At 55.3% G+C, this 9,072-nt stretch overlaps 2 protein-coding genes across 5 annotated transcripts; both read left to right on the top strand.

Annotated features, from left to right (window-relative positions):
• The first annotated feature begins 666 nt into the window (after positions 1-666).
• TMEM102 (transmembrane protein 102) lies at positions 667-2,751 on the top strand. 2 transcript variants are annotated; one of them, XM_023514038.1, is made up of 3 exons: positions 667-759; positions 1,088-1,320; positions 1,418-2,751. In XM_023514038.1, exons 2-3 carry the CDS (start codon positions 1,107-1,109, stop codon positions 2,734-2,736), a joined length of 1,533 nt encoding a protein of 510 aa, XP_023369806.1. In that variant the 5' UTR covers positions 667-759; positions 1,088-1,106; the 3' UTR covers positions 2,737-2,751. The 2 variants fall into 2 exon arrangements, with proteins under 2 accessions (XP_023369806.1, XP_003791200.1); XM_003791152.3 differs by having other exon boundaries at positions 667-1,320.
• A 1,203-nt stretch (positions 2,752-3,954) lies between these two features.
• FGF11 (fibroblast growth factor 11) lies at positions 3,955-8,980 on the top strand. Of its 3 annotated transcripts, none has more exons than XM_012806059.2 (5): positions 3,955-5,259; positions 6,889-6,999; positions 7,190-7,293; positions 7,982-8,096; positions 8,380-8,980. In XM_012806059.2, the coding sequence occupies exons 1-5, from the start codon at positions 5,067-5,069 to the stop codon at positions 8,448-8,450; spliced, it is 594 nt and encodes a 197-aa protein (XP_012661513.1). In that variant the 5' UTR covers positions 3,955-5,066; the 3' UTR covers positions 8,451-8,980. The 3 variants fall into 3 exon arrangements, with proteins under 3 accessions (XP_012661513.1, XP_003791199.1, XP_012661512.1); XM_003791151.3 differs by having other exon boundaries at positions 7,898-8,096; XM_012806058.2 differs by lacking the exon at positions 7,982-8,096.
• Positions 8,981-9,072: the final 92 nt, after the last annotated feature.

Here is a 9,072-nt window from a genome sequence, read left to right as displayed (position 1 = left end):
TTTTTTTTTTTTTTTTTTACAATTTTTGGCTGGGGCTGAGTTTGAACCCGCCACCTCAGGCATATAGGGCTGGCACCCTACTCTTTTGAGCTACAGATGCCGCCCCTGAGCCCAAGAATTTGAGGTTGCTGTGAGCTGTGATGCCACAGCACTCTACCAGGGGCAACAAGTGAGACTCTGTCTCAAAAAAAAAATTAAATAAAAATGAAATTGAAATTGCATGGAGGAACCTTGCTAAATCTAAGTGACCAGGGCTCCTGTACACACATGGGATGCTGAGGCCTCATCTCTCCCCAGGTCCTAGGGTGTGTCCCTCATTATTGTTTGCTATACAGATCCATGCTGTTACGCTTCCACTCCAAGTCCCAAAAACGTATGTATGAGGTTGAGCTGGATTTGAAAAGACAGAATAGTTTATCTCCAGAGAAACTACAACTTCCATCAGGCACTACTTCAGCAGACCGGGAAAGTATGTGGGGGCGTGGCTCCAACTCCCTAGTAGCGCGGGAAACAAACTACAATTCCCAGGATAACGCGAGATCTCAGCAGGACGAAAGGAGTGACTGAATTCTGACTGGAGGGATCCGGACGGAACCACCCCTACAGCTTCCAGAAAGGGGCAACGTCCAAAATTTAGGGGCGTGGCCATGTGAGCATCAGGAAAAAGTTACCTGTTGAAAGGTCCTATTCTTTCTGTTCCTCACTCTTGCAGCTACCTCTACCCGGGAGCTGCAGACTGTTAATCCTCTTCCGAAAGAGGTAAGAGGAGACAAACAAGGGGCGGTGGCAAGGACTGGCTAGTGTATTTCTTAAGGAGGGGCCCAACAGCTACTCATTACCTGCTCAGTCAGGTGAGCCGGTTCCCGGGGGCAGGGAACCTGCATATTAGAAAAAGGCAAGGTTAGAGGAGGTATTAATTTATTTGTTCATTTTGAAGACTAAATTTAGAACCCATCATCTGCGGACCTACTTGAGGATTGTGTCAGAGGCATTCATTCGCTCAGCCTTGTAAAGGAGTAGCGGGAGCTACTTTTTGGCTGCAAACGAAAGGCCCATTTAGGCTACCTTACTTCCGTGTTTTCCCTAGCCCCAAACGATAGAGCTGCATGGCTTCCGCGGTCTGGGGGAGTGCCCCCTGGTGGGGCCCGCCACCCCCGGCCCCAGCCCGGCCGCTCACGGACATCGACTTTTGCTCTGGGGCTCAGCTTCAGGAACTGACCCAGCTGATTCAGGAGCTCGGTGTGCAGGAGAGCTGGAGTGATGGACCCAAGCCGGTGGCAGACCTACTTCGGGCCAAGGACTTTGTCTTCTCTTTGCTTGGTAAATAGACCTTCTTTGGGAACTCACTGATCTCAGCCTTACCACGCCCCTGCCCCGGTTTTGGGCGACGCCCTCACGAACTCTTCTTTTCCTTTAGGTCTAGTTCACCGCCGGGACCCCCGTTTTCCTCCCCAGGCAGAGCTCTTGCTTCTTCGTGGTGGGATTCGCGAGGGCTCCCTGGATCTGGGACACGCACCCCTGGGTCCTTACGCCCGGGGACCTCATTACGATGCTGGCTTCACACTCCTAGTGCCCATGTTTTCGCTGGACCGCACTGATCAAGAGCTGCAACTGGACTTGGAATCTTGTTACGCATGGCTCCGCCTCCCAGACCTGGTGTGTGGAACCTCCGTCCGAGAAACGTGGCAGGATTGCCTAGGACCTCCAGTCTCAGGAGGACATAATTTGATCCACCGAATCGAGAGCGAAGAAAGTACCAAAGACTGGCAAATCTCCGCGGACCAGCCGCATGGCTGCGTCACTGGGCATGAGTCGCTAGTATCTTTGGAAAAATCACTTCCTGGCGTTTCAGAGTCCGAGTCGCCTCAACATGACGTCACCGACCTTGGTTCTCCGGACCCGCTGAAAAAACTAAGTAGTGACGTCACCAAGGCTGCCGTCGGAAGCCAGGTCCCAAACTCCACGGAAGCTTGGGAGGCGTGGCCCACTTTGTGCCCCGCCCAAGTGGCTTCCTGGTTCTTTGCTACACTGGCTGCAGTTGCAGAGTCGTTGATCCCTGTCCCTGGCGCTCCGCGCTTGGTACATGCAGCTCGCCACGCGGGTTTCACCACCCTCCTCCTGGCTACACCAGGGCCTCCGCGCCACGTCCTGCTCTTCGATCTAATCCCAGTGGTGTCCGTGGCTGGCTGGCCCGAAGGGGCTCGTAGCCACTCATGGGCCGGTCCGCTGGCCCCAGAATCAGCTTCCTTCTACCTAGTGCCGGGTGGCAGCACTGAGCGGCCAGACACCTCGCGCTGGCAGCTGTGCTTCGCTCGCCAGGAGCTGGCGCTCAAGGCGCGCATACCCGCGCCCCTTTTGCAGGCTCACGCTGCGGCTCAGGCGCTATTGCGCCCACTGGTGGCTGGAACCCGGGCCGCGGCGCCCTACCTTCTGCGGACATTGTTGTACTGGGCGTGTGAGCGACTGCCCGCGCTCTACCTAGCGCGATCAGAAAATGCGGGAGCCTGCTGCCTCGGGCTGCTAGACGAGCTGGGCCGTGTGCTCGAGGCCGGGACAATGCCTCACTATTTTCTGAGTGGCCGAAAACTCCGTGCGGGGGACGGTTCCGCTATGCTGCTCGGGGAGTTGGCCCGGCTCCGCGGGGACCCTGCCCGGGCTCTGCGTACCGCTGTAGAGGAGGCCAAGGTTGCGCGCAAGGGGGGAGGCTTAGCGGGCGTGGGCAGTGAGGCCCATTAAAGATCCTGCTCCTAACAGCGTGTAAAGTGCTTGCGTTGGCGGCGAGCTGAACGTTGAGGGGACTGACCTTCGCCTGGAGGGCAGCCTGTGTGCCCTGGGCCCCAAATTCCCTTTCTAGAAGAACTCTAGGTTCCTTCCCGTTATCCCGCCGCGCCCCCGGCACAGGTCTCCCCCATAACTGTGGCCTGCACTCCTCCCCATCGGGGGTGGCGTCCAGTAACCATCTCTCCCCATTTCTATTGTTTTTTTTCTATTAGGAGTCAATAGAGATGGATTATATTTGCAGATAAAATTTGGACAGGTATGAAGACCAGGGGCTTATCAATTTAGCTCATACAAAAGCAGAGATACCAGCTCGGCGCCTTATAGCTCAAGTGGCTAAGGCGCCAGCCACATACACAAGAGCTGGTGGGTTCGAATCCAGCCTGGGCCTGCCAAACAACAATGACAACTACAACCAAAAAATAGCCTGGCATTGTGGCAGACACCTGTAGTCCCAGTTACTTGGGAGGCTGAGGCAAGAGAATCGCTTAAGCCCAGGAGTTGGAGGTTGCTGTGAGCTGTGATGCTACGGCACTCTACCCAGGGTGACAGCTTGAGACTCTGTCAAAAAAAAAAAGAGAGAGAGAGAAGTAGACATATTTAGAAGGTTGGATTCCCCAGGCTGGATCTCACCACCACCCCTCCCCCCATCTCTTCAGTGCTTCCCTCCACTTTCCTCACCCAGTTCTGTCCTCACTTCCATCCCAGGCAGTAGGGTCCCCCTCTCTCTATTCTCCAGGTGTCCACCATTCCATGTATCTTAACCCCAACCTTTCCTCTGCATCCAGGGTTTCGTTTAGGAGGCCTCTGTGTCCATTCTCTGAACCTCTAGACGTGCGGCCTTGCCTCAGCGCCACCTGCTTCTAAGACACAGTCCCGATTCCCTGCTTCCAAGGAACCCCAGGGTGCCTCACGCCCAGCTTCACCCTCCTCTTTCCCAGCGTCTCCGCCCCCTGCCCCGCCCCCGGGCCGGCTCTCGGAGGAAGGGGAACTGCTGTAGCCGCCACCGCCTCAGCTTCCCGCTGCCGCTACTGCCGCCGCTCTGCCTGATCCAACCTCCAACCTCCAGGCCCAGTGCTCTGACTTCGCCGGACCCGGGCGGCGCTCTGCAGACACTCCTTCCGGAGAGTCCGGGACGCCTAGCCGGGCGTTGGGGGAAAGCTCTGTTTTCGGGAGACAGGGAGGGAGGAACCTGGAGCCAGAACCAGCGCCACCCGTCACCGGATCAACAGGACAGGACAGGTTGAGGGGCGTCGGGGAAAAGAAGGGGTGCTGTAGGCAGTTCCGGGGAGGTGGAGGAAGCCCTGTTGCAGGAATCTCTGATGCGCTCTGGCTTATAGGGGAGCCTGCTCACATTTGGGGACTGGTGATGTGGGTGCATTCCTTTCTTGGGGGGCTGGTTAGACTGAAGGACGTGATATCATACAGCACCAGTTATTTCCCCGAGGAAATTTAAGGGGCATCTAAAAAAAAAATGCTCCTTATTTCGAGGTGATAGAGTGCCCTCCAGACAACTACCTGGTGTATCCACTAGGAGGGGCAGATTTGGAGGTGACTTTAAAAGATGTGGAGGGTGGCCAGGTGAGGAAAAGGTCTCAGTAACTGGAACCTTCTCCTGCTAGGAACGGGGATGAGTTGGTGAAAAAGTTGTCCAGCCAAAGGAGCTGGGAATTCCTTCTCATTGAACCTGGACAACCTAGATATTCCAAGACATATCATGGAGAGGTTCAGTGGAGAACCTCTGGGTAGGGGATTCTCCTAAAGTAGGGGATCATCTCTATTTAGAGAGCAGCAGAGGAGAAAACACCTATGCTGGGTTTCTCTCTGATACTGGCAGTGCCCCAGTAGGAGTGGGGTAACCTATTATCCCCGACACACCCTTTAGATTACAAGAGTGGATTTGGCAGGAGTGTGCCCCAAAATAGAGAAGGAAAGTGCCTGGAGATATTGGAACCCTATCTTGGAAATTTGGAGGGTCTTGGCTTTGGGACAAAGACACTGGAGAGGAGGGAAGGGGGGAGTTTTCATAGGGGGCAAAATTCGAAGGTGGGTTCAACTAAAGAGGGCATAGGCTGCAGGATCCAGTGGAGCTAGCACGGGTCCCAAGGGTGAGAGCTGGCTGCTGGGGGATTGGGTGGGGGGAGTCGGGCTTATCCCCAGGTCCTGTGGGTGGGGCAGTGAGTCCAGGCCTGAGCGTCAAGAGCATGCCCTGGTGAACGGGCTCTTCTGGGGGAGCCCAGCGCGTTCCGGGCGCCTGCCGGTTTGAGGGTGTTTCCTCCCGGGGCACCATGGCGGCGCTGGCCAGTAGCCTGATCCGGCAGAAGCGGGAGGTCCGCGAGCCCGGGGGCAGCCGGCCAGTGTCGGCGCAGCGGCGCGTGTGTCCCCGCGGCACCAAGTCCCTTTGCCAGAAGCAGCTCCTCATCCTGCTGTCCAAGGTGCGACTGTGCGGGGGGCGGCCCACGCGGCCGGACCGCGGCCCGGGTGAGTGCAGCTGGGGCGGGATCTCCAGAAAAGTGGTCTCTCTGCCTGGGAGGTTGAGGCTAGGGATGGGACTCTAAAGCACAGGGCCTGGCTGAGGGACTCCCGGAAAGTGGAAGGGGTGAGCCAGGACCACAAAGTCCTTGCCAGACTGTGCCTCAGTTCCCTTTATCTCTTTTGTCCATAACCCAGAGTCTCCTTGCTTTCGAGGGCAAGGGGAAGGCTTGAGGGGCTAAGTCTGGCGCCCTGAGGCTTCGCAGTTCCCGCCCGCCCCCTCAACTCAGGAATCCCCACCCCCACCGTCCTTGCCTACGTGCCGGCTCTCGCGATTCTTTCAATCTGGAGCGGATGGGCCTGGGGGCTCCGGACGCCTGGGTCACCCCGAGGGCTTCTGACGTTCCAGCCGCCCCGCCCCCAACCCTATTCTCCACGACTTGGCTCGGTTCCTCCCAGTCCAGCACTCCTGGCTTAGAGCCAATCTCCCCATCTCTCCCTCGGGTGTCCTTGCAGCTACCTCGCCAGTCAGCCCTCTATGCGCCCTCCTCCCATGAACTGTGCTTCAAGAAGGGAACTGGGCACTCACTCCCATTACCCCTGCGCGACTCCAAATTTGGGACCCACGGGATCAAAGGACCCTAAGCGGAGAGGAACTCAGACACAGTTCACCGCTAGAGATGGGCGCGGAGACTTGGAGGTCGTACCACCTATGAGGGGGGACAGGGAAGTAGGCAGAGAGCAAGCAGTGGGGGGAGGGGAGTTGTGAGGGTTAACGTGTGGTCTCTGTCCAGGTGTTATATTAAGGCAGTCCCTCTGACCCTGCTCCCACTGACTCCCAGCTTTTCTAGGAGTACCCCCTAGCGCCCTTTGCCCCTCCCCATCTGCAGTGGTACAGTCTACAGCCCACCCTCTGAGTGGGACCGGGTCCCCACGTGACTCAGCCTGCTTCTCCACCTCCTCAGCCCAGTTCCCCCATTTCCTTCAAAAGGTACCAAATATCGCCCCACCCCAGGCGGGTTACCTGGCTGAAGGGGAGAGACTGAGCCTCAGGGAGGATGGGGCCCCCCCACCGCGAGCCAGCAGGCTGACAGACAGACAGATGGGTCAGTGTCAGACTGGCCGGCACTGGGCCAAAGCAAGGCCCGCGCCTAGCAAGCGGCAGCCGCAGTAGCAGCAGGTGCTGAGTCAGCGTCAAGCCCTATCCCACCCCCACTCATGAGGGAGAGCCCCTACCCTGTGGTCCACTTGCCACCACCACCCTACACATGTTGGCAAACACACTGCTGCTTCAGTAGCCCTATCTCCCTCTGTCTGCTGCCTTCTGATGTTATCTCTTTACTTCTTCCTCCGTCTCCCCCCCCTTGAACTGTAGGGTAGGAATTAAGTCATTTAAATAAATTTCAATAAATTTAACTAAAAGCTGGTGGTTAGAGGAAACTAAGGGGACCCACACCCCAGCTTCCCCAAGAGTCAGAGAGGTGGGAGAGAGTTTGCTGGAGGGTAAGAGAGCTGGGACTCTAGGACCCTCTTCCTTCTGTTCATTTTCCTTCTTTCTTTCCTCCGATCCCTCCCAGTGTAGGAATGTTTCTGGGAACAGAGATGTCATTTTTCAGAGATGAATTTTTCTCTCTCCAGAGCCTCAGCTAAAAGGCATCGTCACCAAGCTGTTCTGCCGCCAGGGTTTCTACCTCCAGGCAAATCCAGATGGGAGCATCCAGGGCACCCCTGAGGACACCAGCTCCTTCAGTGAGAGGGGAATCCAGCTGTTGGGTGGAAAGGGGAAAACTGGGGACAGGAGCTGATAATCCTGTTCCTCTTCAGGTTCTGTTGTCATTCTGTCTTCCTGATCTCCAAGAGAAAAAGTGGAATTGGGATGGGGGGAGCTCAGATGCACATTAGTCACTTGAGTACTGATGTCCCCTCTCTCCACCTCCAGCCCACTTCAACTTGATCCCTGTGGGGCTCCGTGTCGTCACTATACAGAGTGCCAAGCTGGGTCACTACATGGCCATGAATGCTGAGGGGCTGCTCTACAGCTCGGTGAGACGATGAGGCTGAGTGACCTGGGGTATTGGGGACTCCTTTTCCTCCACTTGTTCCTTAAGGAAGTTTGTCCCTTCCTCAACTACAGACGTTTTTGCAGCCCAGAACTCCCTCTTTTCTCCCTCCAGCTTTTGCTGATGGCCTGGCATCACTACCTACACCAAAGCACTTTATCCAGGATCTCTCCAAACCTGACTCCTCACATAGTCCACCACATACCCCCAGACTCTCTGAGTATCCCAACTCTTACTGCCTTTTAGGGCTCCTGCTTCTCATCCCACCTCCTCTAGACTTTGTTATTACTCACTTCTTTAGAGTTGTTCCAGATAGGAGATGGTGAGAAGTTGGGAATAGAATGGAGAGAAGGAATCTTCTTATTCTAAGACTCCCAAATTCTAATTCTTAATCCTCAGGGGCCCACCAGACGCTTGTCCTCCTTTTGCTCCCTGTTACTGTATAGACTTAGAAGTTGCCCTCTCCCTCTCTCTAAAAATGTATGGACATTTCCTGGCTTATACTTTCTAAGGGCTCTCTTCTGCCCAGTGATGTGTCTTTTTGTCTCTTTGTCTGTGTGTGCCTTTCTGGGTCTTTGTCTCTTTAGCCACATTTCACAGCTGAGTGTCGCTTTAAGGAATGCGTCTTTGAGAATTACTATGTCCTGTATGCCTCTGCTCTCTACCGCCAGTGCCGTTCTGGCCGGGCCTGGTACCTAGGCCTGGACAAGGAGGGCCGGGTCATGAAGGGAAACCGAGTCAAGAAGACAAAGGCAGCTGCCCACTTTGTGCCCAAGCTCCTGGAGGGTGGGTATAGACTAAAAAAATGATGGGCCATGTGGGTGGATATTGACCTTTACATAGACATTTAGGGATACATAGCTCAGGCTACAAGTATTAAGAGGACACTGTTATTACAGGTCAAGCCAGAAAGGCTTTTGCCTTTGGGAGCTTGGGGAGCAGTCCTCCATTGGGTTGGGGTTCCTAGAGGGTGAGTATAGGGGAATAGAGCCACTTCAGAGCACTGGTTCTGCCTGGGTCTCTTTGTGCTAACTCTCTTTCCCTGCCCCTCTTTCTCTCCCCTTTACAGTGGCCATGTACCGGGAACCTTCTCTCCACAGTGTCCCTGAGACCTCCCCTTCCAGTCTCCCTGCCCCCTGAAATGTCCATGGACTGGAGGCTCCTTGCATTCCTAATGAGCCAGCCACCATCACAGCCTGTCTCCCAGTTCTGCTGTCACCCCTGCTGCCACACACATGCCCTGAGCAGCTATGTCCCACCAGGTGCTCTACCCTGAGGGGGCCTAGGAGCTGATTTTCACTTCTAGGGCTGCTGAGACCATTAGATCATTGGGCCCAAGAGGGGGTCAGAAAGGAGTATGTCTGAAAATTGTCCTGGCTGATCATTTCCTTTTTCTATCCACACTCACACACCCCCAAAGCCTTTTCCTGAGATGGTGGTGGGGGTTTCCAAACTGACAGAGCATAAACATTCCCCAATTTTATTGCCACTGAGCCACAGATTTGTGGGTCCACTGGAGCTCAGGACTAGTTTTCTTCTTTCCATACTCTACCTTCTACCTTGGTCTGAACAAATTCTGGAACACCAGACATCCCAGCCAGGGCCATTTCTGCACTAGGGCTCTATCTTAGAAGCCAGGCATGCTGCCAGGCTAGATCCATCAGGCTTCTATTCTTTTTTTTTTTGAGACAGAGCCTCAAGCTGTTCCCCTGGGTAGAGTACCGTGGCATTACAGCTCACAGCAACCTCCAACTCCTGGGCT

This window comes from Otolemur garnettii, unplaced genomic scaffold (assembly GCF_000181295.1).
Source record: "Otolemur garnettii isolate 467f Iridium unplaced genomic scaffold, OtoGar3 scaffold00046, whole genome shotgun sequence".
In the NCBI taxonomy this organism is placed as follows: Eukaryota; Metazoa; Chordata; class Mammalia; order Primates; family Galagidae; genus Otolemur; species Otolemur garnettii.
This window is presented reverse-complemented; position numbering and strand designations above follow the sequence as displayed.